A 26,154-nucleotide genomic window follows, 5' to 3' on the forward strand; every position below is an offset into this window, starting at 1 on the left:
TTTGCTGTAGAATGGTACTAAGGGATGCCAAGGAGATCTGAGATATTTGCAGAGCTGAAGAATTATCTTAACGAGAAACTCTCTGCTAAGGTCAAAGGAGATTTCAGGAAAGATTAAATCAAGATGTATATGTTAAAAAAAAAGATGAAATTTAAAGATTAAATAGAAAGGATTTGTTTCCTTAGCAATGTGATCAGTAATTAAGCGCATAGATTTAAGCAAATGAAAATGTGTAGAGGAATTTTGAGAGAAAATTACATTTGTTCTTTGTCCCACAAGTACTGAAGGCAAAAAAAAATTCTGTTTGTTTTTTGCCTTGAAAGTTGAAATCCTAAGGCTTCAGCATTATTTTTATTAAGTGCAATCGTGAACAATAGCCAGATCAGTAATGCTGATCAAGTCAGCTAGTTCCCAAAGAGAACTCTGATAGGCCAATCAGATGGTTCACCGCTGCTCAGCCATAGAACACAAAAGAGGCACGAGGGTCGCTAGCCCCTGTACCCCAGAAACACACCTGAGTAGTGTGGTGGAGGTATGTGCTATGCATGACCTGATCTGAAAGCATCATGTTGACTCATAACAGGTCGTGTTCATGGTGGAACAGCATAGTCAAGGATGGGGTGATCAGCACAGATGGGTGAATTATACCTCCACTACCCCTTAATATTCATAAAGTTCTGGACTGGGCACCAAAAAGCCCATAAGCAGTTGAGCAGCTGGACTACTTAAAGTTGTGAAGTGGAATTATAGTGAGGGATTTTCCCAGTGTGGATGTAATAGCTCTCCCTCATGTAGTGTAATTTTTGAATCTTTGACCCTTCATTGAAAAGAAGAAAAATTACTCATTTTATTTGTAGCAGTAGATAGAATTAATTTCTTTCAACAGTGAGGAATGGTGATTAGAGACTGAATATTGCTGTCCACTTTAATGAGAAAGAGAAACTGCACATAATATTTATTCCTTCTATCTTTATAACTAGTTATAAATCCAGTTTATTTTATTTTATTTAGCTTATCGCCTTAATATTCTCCAGTAACCTCTTCCATATGTTGCTTAAAGTACTGTGTGCAGTTCTTGTCACTGCATTGCAGCAGGAATGTGGGGGGCTTTGAAGTTGTTCACCAGGAATTTTCGTGGATTGAAGAGTAGCTATAAGAAGAAGATGGACAAACTTGTATTGTTTTCAATGGAAAAAGAAGGCTGAGGGGAGACCTGATCGAAGTATTGAAAATTCTGAGGGATATATGGTTAATCTTTCTTCCCAGGATGGAAATGTCAGTTACTACAGGGTTGTCAGTTACTATAGTTTTAATATAAGAGGAAGAAAGTTTAAAGGAAATTTATGAGGAAAGTTTTTTTTTTCCACACAGGGTGGTAGGTGCCTGGAGCGTACTGCCTTGAGAAGTGGAAGAAGCAGCTAAGATAGCAATATTTAAGAAGCATTTAGACAGACACATAAACAGTCAAGAACAGAGAGATATGGTTTTGTGCAGGCAAATGGGATTAGTTCAGATTTGTTATCCTGGTCAGTGCAAGTATCATGAGCTAGATGGTTGGTTCCTGTGCTGCTATAATATTTCAATATTGTGAGGCCTCTGTTGGTCAGGGTCAGCCATGGATGTTGCCCATGTAGCAGGCTTCTGCTCCTCCATGCAGCTGATGAGCCCAAAGGAATGGCAGAGACCGATACAGTTTTGCAGGAGTTCCTAGTCAGCGTTGAACTCAACATAGGATGGAGTCCAGCTCTGGATTTTTCCTCAGATTTTACTCTCAAAGCCTTCCCCATGACTGAGTGTAGCTATGAGGCTGTAGACGTTTGAGATCGGAGTTTTCCTTCTCCTTGATCAGCTGCCCACCATGGCTGATGAGCCCCATCTGCCCAAAGGGACTGGTTTAAAGTCACCAGTGAGCCACCTTTGTCCCTTCTGTTGTAGAAACAGTTCCATCAGGATTAGTAGAGAAATATGGAACTAAAGCAGGTAAGTGGGGTTAGCCTAGGTAGGCATTATGGTTGGCATAAATGTAAGGGGCTGATTTCTATGCATTACTACTATGATACTAAGATTATAGAATAGGTGATATAAAGTAAATTGAGGTGTATATCAATTTTGACCCTACCCTTTATTTTGATTTTGATTATTAGTACATTTTGCGAAAAACAACCCACTATACAAGAAGTTGCTGAGACCATACTTTCAGTATTGTGCATAGTTCTGGTTGTCAGACTATAGGAAGGATGTTAGTCAGATGGAGAGGGTGCAGGAAAGATTCACAAGGGTATCACTGGGATTGGAGGCTTGTGTTGTAAGAGGAGAATGGATAGGTTGGGGCTCTTTTCCCTGCAAGTTGCAGGATGGCCATATTAGAGGTGTATAACTTTTTAGCCTTGTTTCTTCAACAGAAAGCAGCACTCATCTCATTGTTAACTATTTGAAAGTTAGATGTTAATTGGATAATTCCAACAATTCCCTGAATGTTGGGTTCTTTCTAGAATCCTGTGAAGTTGCTAAAATCTAGGGGTTTAAATGGTAGTTGTTGGAAGATCTTCTTTGAGGCTACAGCACGGACCAAATGCTGCAAGATATTGCTCTTGGACCACAACAAAACTATGCAATTGTCATGTTGAATAGTGGATGTTGCACGGTAAAGGGAAAGGAGAGGGCTATTCAGCAGCAGACATATCCATCTGGAGTGTCCTTGAAGCGTTTCTTCTACCTGAAGCTTAAAGATGATCTTTATGGGAAAGATTAGAGCCTTAAATCAGGATATCCTCACAGAAGTTTGCTTCTTCTCCAATTGTGTCTTAAGTTGTAAACTAGAGTTCAACAGTTCATGGCCATGAATTATTAGCCACATCTTCGTTTGTCTGCCGCTGTTGCATAAACGTAGAAGTCACTGATTGTTTCTATTCAAGCAAAAAGTTTAATGCTTTTTTTCACAGATCAGCAGGTGGAGCAAGTCTGCAGTTTTACAAGGGTTGCATGCTTTCCCATGATGCAGCTTGCCTGTACTGCATGCACACTGCATTGTCGAAGTTGCATGTTAGCAGTAAGATGTCAGAAGAGTGAAAAACATAGACCTGCTTAGTATCTAAGAATCAGGTTTATTATTGCTGATAAATATCATGTAAATTGTTTGCGACTGCATTACAATGCAATTCATAAAAATTGCTATGTTGTATGTAAATGCAGGAATGTACAAAGCTCATTTACAGTAAGTTATACAGTCAAGATTTTATTATGTTACAATAGCCTTCAATGTCATCAGCATATGAATTACAATAATGAGGGAACAAAAGGGCGACTACAAATCTTGAATACCAATGTTATTGATTGACTTTGGAAGCCATGTTACCATACAAAATTTAGTCTATCTAATAATGTTTCTGATATTTTGAATCCACTCTGTAGGAACCCTGTAGTGCTTATCAGATTTGTGAATTAATCTGTTGTATGCTATATATTTTCAACATTATGATGACACATAACTTACTACGTATTTAAAATGGGACCCTTTTGAACAGGAGACAGGTTAGGAAGAAGGCGAATAGTACTCCAACCCTTTCTAATCTAAAGTATGTAGTTTCTTTTTCATACCCATTTGTTCCACTGTAGAAGTTAAATAAATTAGGATAAGTAGAGTTCTCATACTTGAAACCATATTAGAATTTTTTAGTGCTGTCTGTAAAAACTTCATATCTTTTCCAAAATTAACTAAAGTATCCAGAAATAGATACTGTACCTACACCAGCAGTAATAGAGGTTTGCCCTGACTTCCTTGTAGTTTATGGCAGTCTTAAAAGGGCAGCATCCTCTTCACTTTTTAAATCTACTTTCTCAATTTTAAAGATGTTATGCACATATAACCCCAGCTATTGGTATTGCTGAAAATGTAGAACAACATCGAGTAATTTGTTTAAAATTTCATGTGGTATATATCTGTCCAATCCACTAGAATGCTACATCTAATATCTATTACTATTTTCACATTTCCATGTTGTGCCATCTGCATATCTGGTTATTATGCTTTATACCTGTATAACAAACTTAATTTAACAATTTAATTTACCAAATTAGTTAACACCATCTTGTCTTTAACAACTTCATGTTAATATTTCCTGTTCAAACCATACCGAATGGTTTAATTTTATTCCTGAATACCATTTCTAGAAGATTTGCCAGCACTAAGAATAAACTGACAGGCCTGTAATTTCTGGATTTATCCTTGCATCCTTTGATGAACAAGCATGTCATTTTGCAGTTGTCATTTTCATGTACCACCCCATCTACAGATGTCTGCAAATTTATGAGCAATATTTTGCAATTTCTACCCTTAATTAGCAATGTTGGACATGTGCCATCCAGAGAGGGAAGTAATTTATCCATTTTAAGTGCAACTGGCTTTTCTAGTACCCTCCCCCACCCCCTTTTCATCAGTTTTTAACCCATCAGTACATCATTTTTTTTTCTATGCAGAGCTTCAGCTTCCTTAATAAAGGCCAATGTGAAGTACCATTACTCTATCTTTTTGGTCCTTATTCATTTTCCTATGACACACTTACTGTGTACATAACAATAGAAGGTATTTCAACCTTTGTTTTCTTGTATTTTTTTCTTATTATTTCCTTTCTTTTGCCTCCTTTAAAATTTCTGTAAGCAGCTTTGTTTCCACTTTGTTTAGCAATCTGACATTTACCATCTGTCTTTTTTCCCTTTTATTTTACTCTATTTCATTTGGTTATCTGGGGAACTGTGGTTTCAACTTGCTCTAATTTTCCTCCTCATTGGAATATACCTAAACCATCTCCTTAAAGGCCATTGCAGTACTTATTGAATTACACTTAAACATTGCAGTATTTTTTAATCAATAGTGTCACCATACCTGCTCTTCATTCTTCTTTCCTTCCTTATCTGTCTTGAACACCTTATATCCAGGAATATTTAGTACCCAATCCTGACACTTTTTCAACCAAAAGTCCATTATTATCACAACAGCACAACATTATGGGGCAGCTCTCCAACCTTGTTTAATATATTTTGTGTGAGTATGTTATCAGAATTATGTTTATTATCACTGTCTTGTATGATTTAGAAACTTGTTGCTTTGTGGCAGATGGTGGCCAAGATGGCACCAAGTTCTGGTGTCCTTCAAGGTCATGGCTCAGAGGTTTTGTTTTGGGTTCATAGGAATGGTTTTGGTGACAGAGTGGGGAGTTAGGGGTCAGGTTAGGGTTTAGGGACAGGGATGTGGGAAAGGTGGCGGTCAGGCTGGAATCCAGGTTGGAGTGCTCTGTGGTCAAAAACTAGTGATCCCTGTGGACGGGTGTCATGTCGCCAAGTGCTGTGGATGAAGACTCCCCTCCCCCAAGGTCAGCGAGACTCCCCAGACACAGGATTGGTGATATGCGCAGGCTAGAAACACGAGGCCAGTGACCCCCTAGGTTGACAAGTTGGTGAGTCTGAAATTTGAGGCCTGGAGTTTAGGTCCTGTTGATGGTAAATCCTGGAGGCAATACTGAACATAGAAGCCCAAAGATTAAAGACCAAATCTGGCAAATCTGGAGATTGTGGCCCAGTGGCCAAAACCCTCGTTCTGCGAGTCCACTGAGGAAGTCAGAGGCCCAATACCTGCAAGTCTACTGGAGGCTTGGAGACAGCCATCCTACATACATAATATTTTGGTGCCAGAGTGTGTGGCAACACTTGCAGGCTGCCCCCATCAAGTCCTTAGATTGTGTTGGTTGTGGACACAAACAACATACTCACTGTATTGAACAGCTTCTTCCCTTCTGCTGTCTGATTTCTAAATGGACATTGAACCCATGAACACTACCTCACATTTTTCCCTGGTTTTTGCACTATTTTTAATTTAAGTATTTAATATACATGTATATATACGTACTGTTATTTATTTTTCTATCTTTATCATGAATGCATTGTACTGCTAATTTAATAAATTTCATGACACATACTGGTAATATTAATTCTGATTCCTGATGTTTCGATGGAAGTGTAATAAATAAATAAATAAATCTGAATCTAAATCAGCTGTATAATACAAGGACATAATAAACAGCAAAATAAATAAAGAGTGCGGGGGGAAAAAAAGGAATGACCAGATAGTGCTCATGGATTCATGGAGCATTCTGAAATCTTATGGTGGAGGGGAAGAAACTATTTCTGAATTGTTGTGTGGGTCTTCAGGCTCCTGCATCTCTTCCCCTTTGGTAGTAAGAGAAAAGGGCATGTCTGGTGGAGTTGGTTGTGCCCTTGATGGAGCTGAGTGAGTCTACAACCCTTTGCAATCTCTTATGATCCTTTGTTTTGGATCCTCCATACCAGGCTGTGATATAACTAGTCTAAAGTTCAAAAGTAAATTTATTTTCAAAGTACATACTGTTTATGTCACCATATGCTACCCTGAGATTCATTTTCTTGCAGGCATTCACAGTAAGTACAAAGAAACTCAATAGAATCAATGAAAAACTGCACACAAAGATGGACAAACAACCCATGTGCAAATGACAACAAATTGTGCAAAAAAAGAAAAAAATATTAAATGGGTAATAAATATGGAGAACACGAGTTGTAGAGTGCTTGAAACTGAATTAATAGATTGTGGAATCAATTCAATGTTTGGGTGAGTGAAGTTATCCACTCTAGTTCAGGAGCCTGATTGTTGAGTAATAACTGTTCCTGAACCTGGTGGTGTGGGATCTAAGGCTCCTGTACATCTTTCCTCATGGCAGCAGAGAGAAGAGAGCATGGCCTTGATGGTTGGTGTCCTTGATGATGGATGCTACTTTGCTGTAGCACTGCTCTTTGTAGGTATGCTCAATGGTGGGGAGGGCTTTGCCTGTGATGGAATGGGCTGTATCCACTACCTTTTGTAGACTTTTCCTTTCAAGGGCATCAGTACTTCCATACCAGGTGTGATGCAACCAGTTAGTATACTCTCCATGGCAAATCTATAGAAATTAGTCAAAGTTTTAGATGACATGCTAAACTTTTACAAACTTCTCAAAGTAGAGGCGCTGCTGTGCCTCATTTGTAATGGTACTTGAATTGAATTGACTTTATTACTTACATCCTTCATGAACATGAGTAAAAACTTTTTACATTACATCTCCGTCTAAATGTGCAATTTATAGTAATTTGTAATAATTAGTATGTACAAGAGGACAGTTGGTATAACATAGAAATACAATTGTATCAGCATGGATTAAGCGGTCTGATGGCCTGTTGGTCCTGGCTTTTATGCTGCAAAACTGTTTCCCAGATGGTAGCAGCTGGAACAGTTTGTGGTTGGGGTAACTCGGGTCCCCAATGATACTTCGGGCCCTTTTTACACATCTGTCTTTGTAAATGCCCTGAAAAGTGGGAAGTTCATATCTACAGATGCGCTGGGCTGTCTGCACTACCCTCTGAAGAGTCCTACGATTGAGGGAAGTACAGTTCCCATACCAGGCAGTGATACAGCCAGTCAGGATGCTCTCAATTGTGCCCTGTAGAAAGTTCTTAGGATTTGGGGGCCCATACCAAACTTCTTCAACCCTCTGAGGTGAAGAGGCGCTGTTGTGCTTTTTTCACCACACAGCTGGTATGTACAGACCACGTGAGATCCTTGGTGATGTGTATGCCAAGGAACTTAAAGCTGTTCGTTCCCAGATCCATTGATGTCAATAGGGGTTAGCCTGTCTCCATTCCTCCTGTAGTCCACAACCTGTTCCTTTGTTTTTGCGACATTGAGGGAGAGGTTGTTTTCTTGACAGGGTGATGACTTCTCTGTAGGCTGTCTCATTATTATTTGAGATTAGGCCAATCAGTGCAGTATCATCAGCAAATTTAATTAGCAGATTGGAACTGTGGATGGTGACACAGTCCTGGGTATACAGAGATTAAAGGAGGGGGCTTAAGACACAGCTCTGAGGGGCACCTGTGTAGAGGGGCAGAGGTGAGGCAGCCCACTCTTGCCACCTGCCAGCGATCTGACAGGAAGTCCAAGAACCAGCTACACAAGGCACGGTGAAGGCCAAGGTCTCTGAGCTTCTTGTTGAGCCTGGAGGGAATTATGGTGTTGAATGCTGAACTGTAATCCAAGAGCAGGATTCTCACTAAGCATCCTCCTTCGTCAAGGAATTTAAAGTAACTGATCTTCTCCATCTCTGATCTTTTATTGAGGACTGGTTCATGCTCCTGTAACCAATAATCAGCTCTTTGTTTTTACTGACATTGAGTTAGAGGTTATTGTTGTGGCATCACTCAGTCAGATTTTCAATCTCCCTCCTATATGCTGATTCATCATCACCTTTGATTCGTCAACAACAGTGGTGTCGTCAGCAAACTTAAATATGCATTTCACATTTTCTGTTTTTAGATCCCTGCAGTCTCTCACCATTTAAAAAATATTCAGATTTTGTGTATCATTCACTGAACAAGACCTGGTATTTTTCCACTTAATATTCTGTCACATTCTTGCCCACTCTCACTCAGTTTTATATCTTCTTTCATCCTCTTAATTCCTGGTACTTTAATATCATAACCAAACTTTTGGTATATTTGGCCAAACTGTTTATGACTAGCCAGTGTCCAAGCATGATGCCTGTGGTACCCACTAGTAAGAGCCCGCTGATCTGAGAACTTCCACTCTTTGATTTCTATTTCATGACCAATTGTCATTGTGTATTGGTGTATTAACCCATATTCCATGTTCTTTAACCTTGCTGACTAATAAACCGTATGGGATCCTTCCAAACACCACGTGCACTGGCTTTCCCTTATTTGTTCTACAAGATCCCTTTGTTAAAGAACTACAATAAATTGAAACAAATGTGATTTACTTTTTGTAACTGCATGCTGACTCAATCCTTTTCTCTTTTCAAGGTGTTATTTGATTAAAACCTTTATGTATTCTGTCACTGATACTGAACTAAGAGCTCAGTGGTTCCTTGATTTCTCTCTCCTTCCTTTCTTAAATAGTTTATCTTCCCATCCACAGCAATGATTCCAGAAACTAGAGAATTTTGATAGATGATAACCCCACACCCACTCATCTTTAGAGCATCAACTATTTCTATTGCTTATGTCTATTATTCTGGAATGTAGATCAAAGTTCAAAGTAAAATTTATTATCAGAGTACATATATGTCAGCACATACAACCCTGAGATTCTTTTTCCTGCAGGCATATTTAACAAATGTATAAGACAGTAACTGTAAACAGGATCAATGAAAAATAAATTGTGCAAATGCAAATAGAAACGAATAGCAATAAATAAGGAGTATGAATTAACGAGATAGAGTCCTTGAAGTGAGACAGTCGCTAAATACTCAGAATTGATGAGCTTTCAAGCCCATCAATTGTTTAGTTTTTCATACTAATTCAGAATCAGGTTTATTATCATTTGCATGTGTCATGAAATTTGTTAACTTAGCAGCTGCAGTTCGATGCAATATATAATATGGAAGAAAAGGAGAAAATTATAAATAAGTAAATCAATTACAGTATATGTATATTGAATAGATTAAAAATCGTGCAAAAACAAAGTAATATATATTAAAAAAGTGAGGTAGTGTTCATGGGTTCAATGTCCATTTAGGAATCAAATGGCAGAGGGGAAGAAGCTGTTTCTGAATCGTTGAGTGTGTTATTTCTTTTACTACCTCATTTTCATTAAATTCCTGGTTCTATAATATTCCTGGCAATGTGGTGAAACCTTGCAGAAAGCTGTTTAATTGTTCTACCATTTTCATATTTCCCCAAGATAAATTATTTTATCTGTTTGTCCTTGCTAATCTTTTTCTTTTAAAATGCATATAGAAACATTTGCAGTAGGTATTTTGTTTTCTGTCTATCTACTCTTGTATTCTATCTTGACTTTTTTAAAAATTAATTTCTTCAAAGTTCAAAGTAAATTTATTATCAAAGTTACCTTCACCATATACTATCCTGAGATTCATTTTCTTGTGGACTTTCACAGTAAATACAAAGAAACATTAGAGAATCAATGAAAACCTGCACACAAGATGGACAATCAATGTGCAAAAGAGAGCAAGCTGTGCAAATATACAAAAAGAAAACGAAATAATAAATAAAGAAGCAAAAAATATTGAGAACATGGGATGAAGAGACTTTCAAAGTGAGTCCATAGGTTGTGGAAATGGTTCAGTGTTGGGTTGAGTGAAGTTATCCCCTCTGGTTTACAAGCCTGATGATTGAAGAGTAATAAATGTTCCTGAACCTGGTGGTGTAGGTCATGAGGCTCCTGTACCTCCTTCCTGATGGCAGTAACGAGAAGATACCATAGTCTGGATGGTGGAGTTCTTTGATGGATGCTGCTTTTCTGTGACAAGGTTCCCTGAAGATGTGTTTAACGGTGGGAAGGACTTTACCCCAATAGACTGGGCTGCATCCATTACTTTTTGTAGGCTTTTCTGGTCAAGTGTATTGTTGATTCCATACCAGGCCGTGATGCAACCTGTCAGTATGCGCTCCACTGTACATCTAAAGAAGTTTGCCAGTGTATTAGATGACATGCCAAATCCTTGCAAACTTCCAATAACGTAGAAGTGCTGCTGTGCTTTCTTTGTAATGGCACTTGCGTGCTGGACCAGGACCCATCCTCTGAAATGATAACGCTGAGGAATTTAAAGTTGCTGACCCTCTCCACCTCTGACGAGGACTGGCTCATAGACTTCCCAGCTCCTTGTTTGCTGATATTGAAAGAGAGGTTGTTGTGCACCACTCAGCCAGATTTTCAATCTCCCTCCAACATGCTGATTTGTCACCACCTTTGATTCAGCCAACGACAATGGTGTCATCAGCAAGCTTAAATATAACATTGGGCCTGTGCCGTTTTAGTTCCAAAATGCTCTCAATCTTTAGGCCTGCTTCTGCTTCAGACCATTTTATAAGCTCCTTTCATGGATTAAACTGTATATGTATTTTCTCCTGTCAGTCATACTTTTCTTTTTGGTTTTTGTGTCTTAAAGGACTTTTAGTCACAACTTGTGCTTTACTATTTTGAATGGTTGTTATTTCTTATACACATGTTAAACCTTTCATTGTATATTCCCAACCAGCCACAGCCAACTCTTTTCATATCCTTATAGTTTCCTTTAAGTCCCTCATTTTGGATTAGATTTAATTTGAAAATAATGTAGTCCAGTATTCTACCATATTACGGCCACTCCTCCCTAAAGATTCCTTTACAATAGGATTATTGGCTAATCCTTCCCAAATCTAAAAAAATGTAAAATATTCTTCTAGGTAGTTAGTTCCTCAACATGTTTTTGGGAGGTAAGAATTTTCACAGTCAATAGGACCCTGGGGAACAGAGGAACCTAGTACGTGGTTCACTGAAAATGGCTTTGCAGACAAATAGGGTGATGAAGAAAGTTTGGCATGCTGGCCTTCAACAGTCAGAAAATTGAGTATAAACATTGCAATATTTTTCTGTTGTACAAGGTGCTTCTTCCCCTCTGCCATTCGATTTCTGAATGAACATTGAACCCTTGGACACAGTATTTCTGGTTTTTGCATATTTTTTAATCTATTCAATATATGTATACTGTAACTGATTTATTTATTACTTTTTAATTTTATTTTTCTCCTATATTATAGTATTGCATTGAACTGCTGCTGCTAAGTTAACAAATTTCATGTCACATGCCATTGATAATAAACCTGATTCTGGTTCTGAGATGTTAGTGAGGCCACATATTGTATTCAGTTTTGATCACCCTGCTGTGGGAAAATTGCCATTAAGTTGGAAACAGTGCAGAGGAGATTTACGAGGATGTTGCTGGGACTCAAAGTAATGAGTTGTGGAGAGAGGTTAGGATTTTATTCATTGGGGTGTGGGAGAAGGAGGGCTGATCTTGGAGGTGTATGCATTTGTGAGAGGCATAGATGGTGTGAGTGCGCAGTCTTCTCAGTCTTATTCTCTTTATAATTTGTTCAATTAAAATCAAGGGCATAGGTGTAAACTGAAAGGAAGATATTTAATTGGAATCTAAAGGGCAACTTTTTCCACCCAAGGGGTAGTCCATATATAGAATGAGCTATCAGAGGAAGTAGTTTAACAACATTGAAAAGCTACTTGGACAGGTACATGGATAGGAAATGTTTGGAGGGATATGGGGCAGATGCAGGCAAATAGAACTAGCTTTAATGAGAACATTGGTTGGCATAGACCATTTGGACTGAAAGGCCTGTTTCCATGCTGTATGATTCTATGTTGATCTAGCAAAAAATTTCCTAAACTTTCATGAATTTGCCCTTCACTTCTTACCACATACTATTCTTGCACCAAGAGTTTCCCTACAAAGCAAAGATGTATGATTTTTTCTACATAATGTGCAACAGGAATACATAATATGGATCAAATACAAAATTTAAATTAATATTTTACCTGATGTACCTCTGTCTATTTGCTAATGTTAAAGACTATAGTATTATGATATAGAACGTTACTTAGTGGGTTCTATTTTGCCATAACCTTAACTTGGATAAACAGAAATTAGACCAAAATTTTCTGAAAATTGAGCCTTTTTCCCCAGGTAAAGAAATAATTGGGAGCCTTGCAACATATTAACCTTATTATAATACAAAAGAACAGTTTTACTTAATTACTGAAGTATCATTAGGTTTTGTTCTAACAGCTCGATAGCTATGAAGGTAGAATAACAAGCTCCCTTTTGCCTTGTTAATTTATATTGACAGTTATTTATGTGGTGTAAGATTTGCGTGTTATAGGCAAGGTTGCTGAAGCGGTTTTGGATAGGAGATGTCTTTTCAGTGAAGATGAAGTCATCAGTATCACTACTTGGCAGGTGTTCCTTCTGTATTTGAACAAAGCAGTTTTATGGCATTAGGTAAGGATCTAATGAATTTTAGGAAGGAATGTTTAGTTTGATTAATGTGTACTGTTTTTACTTTTACATCTAGAAAAGTTTGTGCTGGTGGTCTAAATGTGTAGCAAAAGTTGGCTATCATGGAAGATGCAATTCTTATTTTACTTCAAGTTACTTGAATAACAATAGTGACTTGATGATTATAACATTTTGATTACGTTTTTCATGATTTCTTCCAAAATCTCCAACATCTGTTTTGCATTTATCTAGCAAAACTTACTTAATACTAAAATAAGGTTGATGAATTCATGGGATTAATTGGAAATTGATTTTAAAGGCACAGTATTTTAGCATAAACTTAAATATACATTTTTTCCCTCTTTTAGGTGTGATGTCTCTTTTGAGGCCCCTCTTACTAGATGTAGTTCCAAGCATTCAGCAGACAGCGGCATTGGCACTAGGACGTCTAGCCAATTACAATGATGATCTGGCTGAGGCTGTTGTTAAGGGAGACATTCTTCCACAGCTGGTGTATTCACTAGCAGAACAAAATGTAAGATCACATTTCTTTTTCTCTGTGATATAAAATGAGATAATATTGGTTTAGTCATAAAGGTAGAACTCAGCAGTTTTGTACAATTTGGAAAGAAAGCATGTGTTGTGATCAGCTGTATTTCAGCTATGAAATGGTCTTGTATATTTTTCCCCTACTGCAGGGACTCTGTTTAAAAACAGCATAAATTGTCTGTTCCAAGGCTTTGCACATTGGCTTTTAGTTTGTCAGACAGCTGTGAGACAGTGGTTAGCTAGGATCATTGAGGGCACCAGCAGATTAGTGCAGGGTCACAAAAGGCCTATCATAGTTTAGTGACTGAGGGCAAGTGAAGGAAGCTAATTAGCCAGTTCATGTAGAGTTTAGCTGCGCATGCAAGCAATTGGTTTGTCCCTTGGGCAAAACTACCTTCCTGACTTAGGTTGATGATTACAGTGATGACACATTATTTCAAACCTGTTTAGAAGAGAAGCTTATTAAATTGCAATTTTCATACATTTCAAACACAGTAATAAATTCACACTTGTTGAACTCAGATATACATTTTTAATTTAAAATTATAGTACATTTCCTCAAAAGGGAAAGATTATGTAAATCTATATTCGTCTCCATTGATCACTGAAACAGATGTTGCAGTCTAGTTAATTTCAAGACATTAAGGATTCACTTTTTGGTGCTGCTCATTGTAGTTTCTGATACATCTTGAAAACTTCAATCACTTCACTTGTCATATGCTATATGAATGCTATTCTGCAAGGAAACCATTTTGAGTAAATTTAATGAAAATGATTATCACAGATCAGCATGCGCAAACCCCTTCTTCAGAGCCACCACATTTACCTTGCAGATCTCTGCAGCACCCAATGATCTGCAAACTATAATATAAGCTTTTGTAATGTATTATTCATTTGTGGTATAGTATGTTATTCCTTTAACCAAGTGAAAAGGATTGTTAGACATGATGTAATTGTATCAACTGTTATGGAAGTGCATATTCATATACCAACTTGGTTGAACTGCCATTTGTGAATTTTTTTAAAGAAAATTATCAATTGGTAGAAAAAAACTTAGATGCACTTATGATGCACTGTAGTTATTTGGATTCTTCCTAACAAAAATGGATTTAAAATTTATAAATTAAGAATTATTTGGGTAAACCAATTACCAACTACTTTTATTTTTATAAAGCGTTTTTACAAGAAAGCTGCAGCTTTTGTGTTGAGGGCCGTGGCCAAGCATTCTCCTCAATTAGCCCAGGCTGTGGTGGATTGTGGGGCACTGGATGCACTAGTGATCTGTTTGGAAGAGTTTGATCCTGGAGTGAAGGAAGCAGCAGCTTGGGCACTGGGATATGTTGCACGCCACAATGCAGGTAAGAAGCACTTGGGCTTGTCTGTACACTGGCTTTCGTTTTTTAAAGCACTTAACTCTTGTGAACAGATATCTTCAGTTTCTATGGCAACGCAATGAAAAGGGAAGCCAGCTAAGCAGCACTTCACAAATGCAAATAAAATGATCTTCTGAAATGTTGCAGGTTAGAGGAAGAGAATGTGTCTCAAATTTTGTCTTGATTTAAACTAAGCCTATTGTTACTTTTGCTTATTAAAAACCTGACAATGCTGCTTTTGTTAATCTGAGAGCAAGAAACATTCTAAGATGTGTCATGCATTAAATCCACTGGTAATCTGACTACATATTTGAAGTACATATGCCCTTTATATGCCCATCCAAACTCAAAGCCTACTAAAATATGATCTCCAGTTGACAGTACAAATTGCACATATTTTCAGGCTGCCCATGATACTTAAGGGTTGTGTGGTAAGCTATAGGCAGAAGGCTCAGCTGTGACCTCAACTGCCTCCACCTCCAGGCCAAGATCTTTCTGACTACTGCCGGGTTCTGTGACTCTTCTCCTATTACTACTCCCCACCAAACCCCGGGTCTCTCAGACTCCCCTCTACCCTTTGTGCTCTCTCCATTCATCTGAACCCCCATCTTCTTCCCACCCAACTTGCCCTCAACACCTCAACTCTTCCCTGACCCCCTCCAACTCTCTAATTCCCTCTGACCCTTAGCTCTATTCCTGGCCATGTCTTTACTATCTCCTCAGTCCTTCCTCTCTCTGAGGTGGAATGTTTTATCGTCATTAAGGGCCTTACCTTTGTCCCATGCACCCGCACTTCAGTGAGTTCCGCACCTGTCACAATGTCAAATTCTTCCGTTGGCTCCAACTCCAACCCTGTTTTTTTTTTTTTTTTTTTTGACAAGGATTCTCCACCCCGCACTGACGACCTCGTCTCCCATGTTTAACTCGCCTTCTCTTGGACGCCCCACTCTGGATCTTTTTGTCTAAAACTACTGATGAGACATCAACCATTTTGACTTCTGCACTTCTCACTCCTGTTCAAACCTCATGCCATCCACTCTCTCCATGTCAATCCCAACCTCATCATCAGACCTATAGAAAGTGTGGGGGATAGCTGTTGTAGTCTGGTGAACTGACCTTTACCTTGGTGAGGCCAGGTGGCAACCCCCAGACACTGCCTTTTATATACCCCTTGAAAAAGACTCCACTCAGAAACAAAAGGCCATTGCCTCCTGCATCATAACCAACCTGATCGACTCTGGAGATCTTCCATCCACTGCCACCAACATCATAGTTCCCTTACCATGCACTGCTCGTTTCTACCATTCTACCTAAGATCCACAAACCTGACTGTCCGGTTAAGTCCATTATTTCTGAATCTGCCTCACTTGTATCCACATACCGGATTCCATTTTGGACATTTACGGAGACAGGTGCATAAAAAGGACCCGAAGGATCATTGGGGACCCGAGTGACCCCAACCACCAACTGTTCCTGCTGCTACCATCCAGGAACCAGTACCACAGCATTAAAACTAGGACCAACACGCTCCGGGACAGTTTCTTCCACCAGGTCATTAGACTGATTAACTCACACTGATGCAATTGTATTTCTATGCTATATTAACTATCCTGTTGTACATACTATTTATTACAAATTGCTATACATTGCACATTTAGATGGAGATGTAACATAAAGATTTTTACTCATGTATGTGAAGGGTGTAAGAAATGAAGTCAATTCAATTTTATCCTCTTGGTTCAGTCCTTTCTCCCCACCCCCTAAAAACATCCATGACTCTTCATATGCTCTCAATTTCTACAAGTTCCCTGGCTCTGATTAGTCTAATTTTCTCAATGGATGTCCAGTCTCTATACACTTCTGTCCCCTATCAGAAAGGCCCTAAAGCTCTCTGATTCTTTCTTGCCATTTCCCCTCCACCTCCCCTTTCCTCTGTCTGACAGAACTGGTCTGTACCCTCAACAATCTGTCATTCAGCTCCTACTTTCTCCAAACACAAGATATAGCCATGGGCTTGTGCATGGTGCCAGCTATGCCTTCCTGCCTTGTTGGCTATGTGGAACAGTTCATATTCCAAGCTGACAATGGGTATGCTCCCCAACTCTTTCTGCACTATATCGATGACTGCTTTCTGCATTCATGCTATACTTGTCAATTTCATCAACTTTGCCTGCAACTTCCACCTGCCCTCAAATTTACTTGGGTCATCTTGGACACCCCTTTTCAATCTCACAGTCTCCATCTCTGGAGACAGGCTGCCTACTAATAACTTCTGTTAACCTACTGACTCTCACAGCTGTCTTGATTATACCTCTTCCTACCCTGTCACTTGTGAAAATGCTATTCCACTGCTTCTGTTCCCAGGATGAGGCTTTCCATTCCAGAACATTTGAGATGCCCTCCATCAAAGAAAAGGGTTTCACTTCTCTACCATTGATGCTGCCTTCACCCACATCTCGTCCATTTTCTGGACATCTGCTTTCACCCCACGTTCCTGGCATCATAACAGGAATAGATTTCTGTTGTCCTTGCCTACCTAAGCATCTGCATCCAGCACAGCATCCTCCAAAACTTCTGCCATTTTGAACGGGATCCTACCACTCGAAATACCTTTTCCCTCCCCCATCTCCCTCCTGGCAGTTATCCTTGCAAGCAGGACATGTGCTATACCTACCTACACCTTCTCCTCAGCACCTTTCTGGGCCCCAAACAGTACTTTCAGGTGAGGTCACACTTCATCTGCAAATCTATTGGGGTCATCTGCTGCATTTAGTGCTCCCCGGTGGCCTCCTCTACATTGGTCAGATCCGACATAGATTGGAGACTGCTTTGTTGAGAACCTTTGCTCTGTCCACCACAAAAGGCAGCTTCAGCTTTTTCACCCATTTTAGTTCTACTTACTATTCCAATTCTGACATGTTGGTCTTTGGCCATCTCTACTGCCACAATGAGGCCACACTCAGGTTGGAAGAGCAACAGGTTATATTCCTTCTGGATGGCCTCCAACATGAAGAACATGAACAGAGATTTCTCTATCTTCTGCTAATTCCTCCCCTCTCCCCTTTCCTTCTTTTTCCATTCTCCATTCTGGCTCCCCTCTTGTCTCTTCTCATCTGCCATCACCTCTCTGGTGCCCCTCCTCCTTCCCTTTCTTCCATGGTCCATTCTCCTCTTCCAATTATTACCTCTCAGCTTCTCAATTCATTCCCCCTCACCTGGTTTCATCTATCACTTGGCAGCTTGTACTTGTTCCTCCCCACCCCCCCCCCTTCTTATTCTGGCTTCTACCCCTTCCTTTCTGGCCCTGATGAAGGGTCTCTGCTCAAAATGTTGATTGTTTTTCCCTCTCCTTGGATACATCCTGACCAGTTAAGTTACTCCAGCATTTTGTGTTTGTTGCTCTGAATTTACAGCATCTGCAGAGTCTTTTATGTTTAAGATAGAGCCATTATATTGCCAGGTGTTATTTAGTTTTCTATTCTTAAGTTTTATCTAACCAAACTCTGTGCACTGCAAAAAATATGCTATATATTTTTAACATATGCTTGCTTTTATGTATAGATCTATTTTAAAATCAAGACTCCATAGTGCCAAAAATTTGAACTAGGCAACTTTACCTGATTCACTTGTGTTGGCTAAAGAGTAGGAGAAAACTTTTGGAAATGGTTGTGAGGTAAGTATGTGTGCAACTTTCAAGGCTGAATTACTATGGCCATGTGATCTACTCCTGTCAACAAACACACACAAAATGCTGGAGGAACTTAGCAGGCCAGACAGCATCTATGGAGAAGAGTAGAGTTAATGTTTCAGGTCGAGAAACTTCATCAGGACCTCTTGTGTTGCTTGGATTTTCAGCATCTGCAAACTTTCTCTTGTTTGTGATCTACTGTTTCTGTTTCTTGTGTTCTTGCTTGCATATGTATGAATTTAAGTATTTGGAGCAGGACAATGCCATACTGTCTGCCCTAGCATTGGAGCTATAGTCATAGAGATGTGCAGTGCTGAAACTGTCCACTTGACCCACCACATCCACTTTTATGCCCATCTGCACTAATCCTGTTTGCCGGTATTAGGACCATATCCTTCTAAGTCTTGCCTCTGAATGCCTCTTAAATGTAGTAATTTTAACTGATTCTACCACCTCCTTTGGCAGTACATTCCAGATGTCAATGATGCTCTGTTTTTAAAAAAAAACAAACTAAAAGGGAATATGAGGGATTAAACTTATTCCTCTCATCTTAAACCCATACCTTGTTTTTCACACCTGTAACATGGAAAAACATATTAATATTTTCCTTATTTATGCTTCTCATAATCTTATCTGATTACCCTTCAGCCTCCATCCAATCTGTTCTCTCCATGAAGCTAAAATCTTCCAGTCCAAACAGCATTATAGTAGAGCTCCTCTGCACTCTCTCCTGCAGTGCTATCTTTCTGTGACAACCAGAAATGCACACAGTGCTCCAAATGTGGCCAAACCAGTGATTTGTAAATTTGTGTCCCATAATGTATTTGCTATGCCCCAACATACGAGTGCAAGCACTACAATCGTCACCACCCTATTGATCAGTATTGGTACATTCAGGGGAATATAGACATGGACATTCCTTGGTGCCAAACATATACGTTTTTATGTATTTATTATGTTCTATTTATCTTTACAAAGTATATCACCTTGCACTTACTGGGTTTAAATTCTAACTGCCAATGCTCCACCTAACTTTTCATCTGATTTCTATCCTGCCATAGACTTGGAAAACTGTTTTATCAATAGCAACATCAATTTTTATGCTTCCTAATTTCACATTCAAGTTATACCTGCATGCTAGCCTTGTATAGGATGCATCAGATTTTTCTGCATCTTGGAACTCTGCAATCACTTTTCATTTAGATAATGTGTATTATTTCTAATTTTTATTTTAAACTTTGCATTCCCATCTGCATCCCATAAATTTCCCAACTCTTATTCCTCCACCCTGATCAAGAATCTATCTACTTGTGCTTAAAAATATTTAGAGAGAATCGGTTTCCATCGCCTTTTGTGGAAGGAAGTTCCCAAGACTCATGACCCTTAGAAAAAGGTTTTACTGAATCTTAGTTAAGTTCTTCCACAGGAAAAAGTATTCTCTATATCCACCTTGTCAAGATTCTCCAGGATCTCCTGTATTTCATTTGTCTTCTCTTATTCTTCACTCCAATAGACACATGGCTAGCTCAATCAATCTCTTCCCATAAGGCAAACTGCTTTTTCCAGGTTTTGGGCAAATAGACCATCTCTAAGTTACTAACATATTAATCTCCTTCCTTAAGTAAGGATACCAATTGTATATACATTACTCCAGATACAGTCTTACCAATGTTCTGTGTAACTGATGCAAAACCTCCATACTTCTCTGTTCAGTTTTGCTAGGAATAAATGTTGGGAATCTATAAGCTTTTCAGATTTCTGGCAGTACCTGTATAGTAGTTCCAGTGCCCTCACGGTGTGTGTGCACGAATCTAGGCAGGGAGTTAAAACCCTTCTCAAAAATCACCAGAGCCAGTAGTTTTTTAATGAGAACTTACTTATGAAAAGATATTGCTGTTGCAATAGCAAATGAAGAGAGGATGGAGATGATATCTTTCTACCATGTGTCCTTCAAGTTGAAATCCAAATTACCGTAATCCATACAGGAAATAATGTTTCAAGCAGTTTACATATAGGAAGTACCGTTCATACAAAACAAACTGCGCCTCCAGAGTCCAGAACACTAGCCTTGCTCAAATCGTACACCAGGGCACTGAGATTTTTCTACATCTTGGTGTTCTTCAATTTCTCACCAGTTTGCTAATATGTTTTAAAATTATTTTTGCTTGTCAAAATTCACAATTTCACATTTTCCCATATAATAATCCATTTGTCAGATCATGGTCCACTTACTTAAAATCTACAGCCCTTATATCCTCCTCTACCCCTTCATAATTTACTTCCCTGCCTTTCTTTGCATCATCAGCAACTTTTAGCAACTGTGATTTTGGTTCCCTTCATTTAAAGTCATTAATGTAAAATAGAGTAAGTCAGTGCTGATCCCTATGGCACATCACCTGCTCCATCTTGCCAACAAGACAAAATGATGCATACTCTGTGTCCTCTTGGCCAGCCAAACTTGTATCTATGTTAATATGTTACAACCTGCGCCAGGAGCTTTTATATTCTGCAATAACCTTTGCGGCAGCTCCCCACCAGATACTTTTTAGAAATTTAATTATAGGGCATGCACTTGTCCTGTTATATTCATGGCACCTGTTACTGCTTAAAAGAATTTCAATAAATTGATTAAACATGTTTTCCTTTTCACAGGACTATATTCGCTCTGCTTGTTTATCTTGAATTTTTCTAAGTGCCTTAATATCATGTTAATATGTTCATTATGACTGTGGTTAATCCAACTGGTCTGTGTGTTTTTGCTTTCTGTCTTTTTGAACTAAGTTACATTCTCAATTTTCCAATGTAATAAAACCCTTTCTGAATGTAGAGAATTTTGGAAAAATTAAATGCATTAACTTCTCTTTAGCCACTTCTTTTGTAGCCCTTGGATGAAAGCCATCAGGATTCGGAGAGTTCTCAGATCATGACTCTAACAGTTTGCTCAGTACCGCTTCCCTAGTGATTTTTCCGAGTTCCTCCATTCCAGTTCACAATTCAGACTTACTACTGTGGTGTTACTTGTTTTCTCTGCAATGAAGACTGATGTAAAACACCTGTTTAATTACTCTACCTGCTCCTGTTCTCTTATTGATTCCCTAAAATCCTTTTTTTAAAAAAGACTAACATTTTATTAAAGCATTTTAATAAAGTGATGGTGTCAAACTTCCGGTTAAGATGGAGCTACCAAATGCGTGTGACAGCTCACTGGTAGTTCAAAAGGCAAGAAATTCAACCAAAATCATTACTAGCAACATCTTTTCTGCAGTAAATTGTGTTAAATTATCAATACAAACAAGAGGCGAGCAATGGCAAAGCGAGTTTGGGGGATGAGCCATGTTGGTGTGTTACAGAATCGACACAGATGGAGTGAGCCATTTGAAGAGGAGGAGTTGGGACAGAAGGGTTCTGATGCCTGTACAACTGGCTTGGGTGCGAGGTTGGTTCACTCTGTGTGCCAAGCTGATTTAAAGAAGTTGAGAGAGGTTTTGGGCTGGACGGTGAAATCTGGGCCCAGACCAAGTAGCTGGGCAGCATGGCCTAGGCTCTGAACCCTTCTCAGCAGTGGTTCCTGGGTTCTAATGTAAGCTATAATCCACTATTTAGACAATTTAAACACTGGCCCAGATTGGAGGCAAGAGTTAATTTTGTTTGCTCTCTGTGACGTTCACTCTGCTCTCCGTGGCGCCGGAGCCTTGTATTGCGGTGGTTACCGGGTCCTAATGCAAGATATAATCCATTGTTTGGACAATTTAAATGCCAGTCCAGATAGACTGGAAAGTGAGGGTGTCAGGATCAGAGGCAAGAGCCAATTTTGCTTGCTGTCTGCGATGGTCACTCCTCTGTCAATGGTGCTGGGGCTATGAAGACTGTTGTGGCTACTATGCTTAGTGCCTGCTAATATGATGAACTGATGCCAAGGCTCTTGGGCCTACACTGAGCTGTTCGGAGTTTGGATCTGAGGACTTAGTTTGGTTGGAATGGTGTTGCTTGCTTTAGCTGTTTGCATGATTTGTGTGTTTTTTTTTTCCCCTTTCACTTGCATAATGAATGTTGGTCTTTTATTTTTTTTATTGGGTTCTTTCGGGTTTTTTGCTTTGTGGCTACCTATAAGCAAACAAATCTCAAGGTTGTATGATTTATGCATTCTTTGATAATAAATGTACTCTGAAACTTTGAAAAAGTTTAATTTTTTTAAACAAAGTTTGAATCAGCTTGTATGCTATTTTTCTGGCTAGCTTTGTTCATGCTCTTTTTCTTCTATTGATCATCGTTTGCTTTATTTATACATTGTTTGATCTTGTGCCTTGCAATTACTTGCTTTACATTTTAAAAAAACTATCTGAAACTATTATTTTGTTAACCATAAATCATGTGTCTTTGCAGAGGCTTTTGTCTTTTCAGAATGAATTCTGAAAGATCCCCTGTACTGTTGTTAATCATGGCAAAAAATGGTAGATGACCATTGCAGGAGAATAAAAGTTAAGTTCTTTGGAGACCAATCTCCAGCATTAGAAGAATAGTCATAGTCGTAGTCATACTTTATTGATCCCGGGGGAAATTGGTTTTCATTACAGTTGCTCCATAAATAGTAATAGAACCATAAATAGTTAAATAGTAATATGTAAATTATGCCAGTAAATTATGAAATAAGTCCAGGACCAGCCTATCGGCTCAGGATGTCTGACCCTCCAAGGGAGGAGTTGTAAAGTTTGATGGCCACAGGCAGGAATGACTTCCTATGACGCTCTGTGCTGCATCTCGGTGGAATGAGTCTCTGGCTGAATGTACTCCTGTGCCCACCCAGTACATTATGTAGTGGATGGGAGACATTGACCAAGATGGCTTGCAACTTAGACAGCATCCTCTTTTCAGACATCACCGTGAGAGAGTCCAGTTCCATCCCCACAACATCACTGGCCTTACGAATAAGTTTGTTGGTTGCAGGATTTGGATATCCTGAGAGATATTTTATTGGGACAGCAAAAGCAAAATGAATACTCGTGTTTCTATGGACCTCATAAAATAAATGTTATAACTTACATGAGTGAAATTCTGATTTATTTAATTATCATGTACGTTGAAACATAGAACGAAATGCATCATTTGTGTTAACAACCAGTACAACCTAATAATGGGTGGGGGCAGCCTGCAGCTGTCCCCACACATTCTGTGGCTGACATAGCATGCCCGCCATGTTTGCAGAACAACATGAGGAACAACAACAGCAGCAGCAGGATAACAGCAACAAGCAAACAGAGTGAAAGTCCTATTCTCCCCAATGTGCACACAGACAATCCCAGGACAGGCCATCTCATTAGCTCATTAGCTGGTAGTGGTGACCCAAATGGCAAGTTAAAATTCTATTGGTATACAGGCCTATAAAATGTATTCAACCCTTTGGAAGATTTCATGTTTTATTGTTTTACAAAATTGAATCACAGTGAATTTAAGCAACACACATCAAAGTTGCTGGTGAACGCAGCAGGCTAGGCAGCATCTCTAGGAAGAGGTACAGTCAACGTTTCAGGCCAAGAAGGAAGAGCTAGTAAGAGATTTGAAAGTGGGAGGGGGAGATCCAAAATGATAGGAGAAGACAGGAGGGGGGAGGGATGGAGCCAAGAGCTGGACAGTTGATTGGCAAAAGGAATATGAGAGGATCATGGGACAGGAGGCCCAGGGAGAAGGAAAGGGGGGGGGGGAACCCAGAGGATGGGCAAGGGCTATAATCAGAGGGACAGAGGGAGAAAAAGGAGAGTGAAAGAATATGTGTATATAAATAGCGTTTGGGGTACGAGAGGGAGGTGGGGCATTAGCGGAAGTTAGAGAAGTCAATGTTCATGCCATCAGGTTGGAGGCTACCCAAACGGAATATAAGGTGTTGTTACTCCAACCTGAGTGTGGCTTCATCTTTACAGTAGAGGAGGCCGTGGATAGACATGTCAGAATGGGAATGGGATGTGGAATTAAAATGTGTGGCCACTGGGAGATCCCGCTTTCTCTGGTGGACAGAGCGTAGGTGTTCAGCAAAATGATCTCCCAGTCTGCGTCGGGTCTCACCAATATATAGAAGGCTACATTGGGAGCACCGGATGCAGTATATCACCCCAGCTGACTCACAGGTGAAGTGTCGCCTCACCTGGAAGTACTGTCTGTGGCCCTGAATGGTGGTAAGGGAGGAAGTGTAAGGGTATATGTAGCACTTGTTCTGCTTACAAGGATAAGTGCCAGGAGGGAGATCAGTGGGGAGGGATGGGGGGGATGAATGGACAAGGGAGTCGCGTAGGGAGCGATCCCTGTGGAGAGCAGAGGTGGGGGGAGGGAAAGATGTGCTTAGTGGTGGGATCTTGGAGGTGGCGGAAGTTACGGAGAATAATATGTTGGCCCCGGAGGCTGGTGGGGTGGTAGGTGAGGACCAGGGGAACCCTATTCTTAGTGGGGTGGCGGGAGGATGGAGTGAGAGCAGATGTGCGTGAAATGGGGGAGATGCGTTTGAGAGCAGAGTTGATGGTGGAGGAAGGGAAGCCCCTTTCTTTCAAAAAGGAGGACATCTCCCTCATCCTGAAATGAAAAGCCTCATCCTGAGAGCAGATGCGGCGGAGACGGAGGAATTGCGAGAAGGGGATGGCATTTTTGCAAGAGACAGGGTGAGAAGAGGAATAGTCCAGATAGCTGTGAGAGTCAGTAGGCTTATAGTAGACATCAGTGGATAAACTGTCTCCAGAGATAGAGACAAAGATCTAGAAAGGGGAAGGAGGTGTCGGAAATGGACCAGGTAAACTTGAGGGCAGGGTGAAAGTTGGAGGCAAAGTTAATAAAGTCAACGAGCTCAGCATGCGTGCAGGAAGCAGTGTCAATGCAGTCGTCAATGTAGCAAAGGAAAAGTGGGGGACAGGTACCAGAATAGGTTCAGAACATAGACTGTTCCACAAAGCCAACAAAAAGGCAGGCATAGCTAGGACCCACGCAGGTGCCCATAGCTACACCTTTAGTTTGGAGGAAGTGGGAGGAGCCAAAGGAGAATTTATTAAGAGTAAGGGACTAATTCCGCTAGTCGGAGCAGAGTGGTGGTAGAGGGGAACTGTTTAGGTCTGGAATCCAAAAAGAAGCGGAGAGCTTTGAGACCTTCCTGATGGGGGATGGAAGTATATAGGGACTGGACATCCATGGTGAAAATAAAGCGGTGGGGGCCAGGGAATTTAAAATCATCGAAAAGTTTAAGAGCGTGAGAAGTGTCACTTTACATAGGTAGGAAGGGATTGAACAAGGGGGGGATAAAACCGTGTCGGGGTATGCAGAAACGAGTTTGGTGGGGCAGGAGCAAGCTGAGACAATAGGTCTGCCAGGACAGGCAGGTTTGTGGATAAACCTGTGGACTGTACCTCTTCCTAGAGATGCTGCCTGGCCTGCTGCATTCACCAGCAACTTTGATGTGTGTTGCTTGAATTTCCAGCATCTGCAGAATTCCTCGTGTCACAGTGAATTTAATTTGGCTTTTTGACACTGATCAATAGAAAGATACTCTTTTTTGTGTTAAAGTGAAAACATTTCTACAAAATGACCTAAATTAATTACAAATATAAAATGCCAAGTAATAATTGCATAAGTACTCACCCTCTTGAAGTCAGTATTTCGTAGATGAAGCTTTAGCAGCCATTACAGCCTTGATAGGTCT

The 26,154-nt window shown here is 39.8% G+C and overlaps 1 protein-coding gene across 3 annotated transcripts in view; it reads left to right on the forward strand.

Moving 5' to 3' along the window:
* Positions 1–26,154, forward strand: part of spag6 (sperm associated antigen 6) — a 131,353-nt gene that overhangs the window by 37,533 nt on the left and 67,666 nt on the right. For all 3 annotated transcript variants that reach the window (XM_072252048.1, XM_072252047.1, XM_072252049.1), the window contains exons 3-4: positions 13,241–13,407; positions 14,596–14,779. In XM_072252048.1, the coding sequence (XP_072108149.1) occupies positions 13,246–13,407; positions 14,596–14,779 (346 nt within the window). In that variant the 5' untranslated portion in view covers positions 13,241–13,245. The remainder of the gene's footprint in view (positions 1–13,240; positions 13,408–14,595; positions 14,780–26,154) is intronic.

Source organism: Mobula birostris, chromosome 3 (assembly GCF_030028105.1).
Source record: "Mobula birostris isolate sMobBir1 chromosome 3, sMobBir1.hap1, whole genome shotgun sequence".
NCBI classification, from domain to species: domain Eukaryota; kingdom Metazoa; phylum Chordata; class Chondrichthyes; order Myliobatiformes; family Myliobatidae; genus Mobula; species Mobula birostris.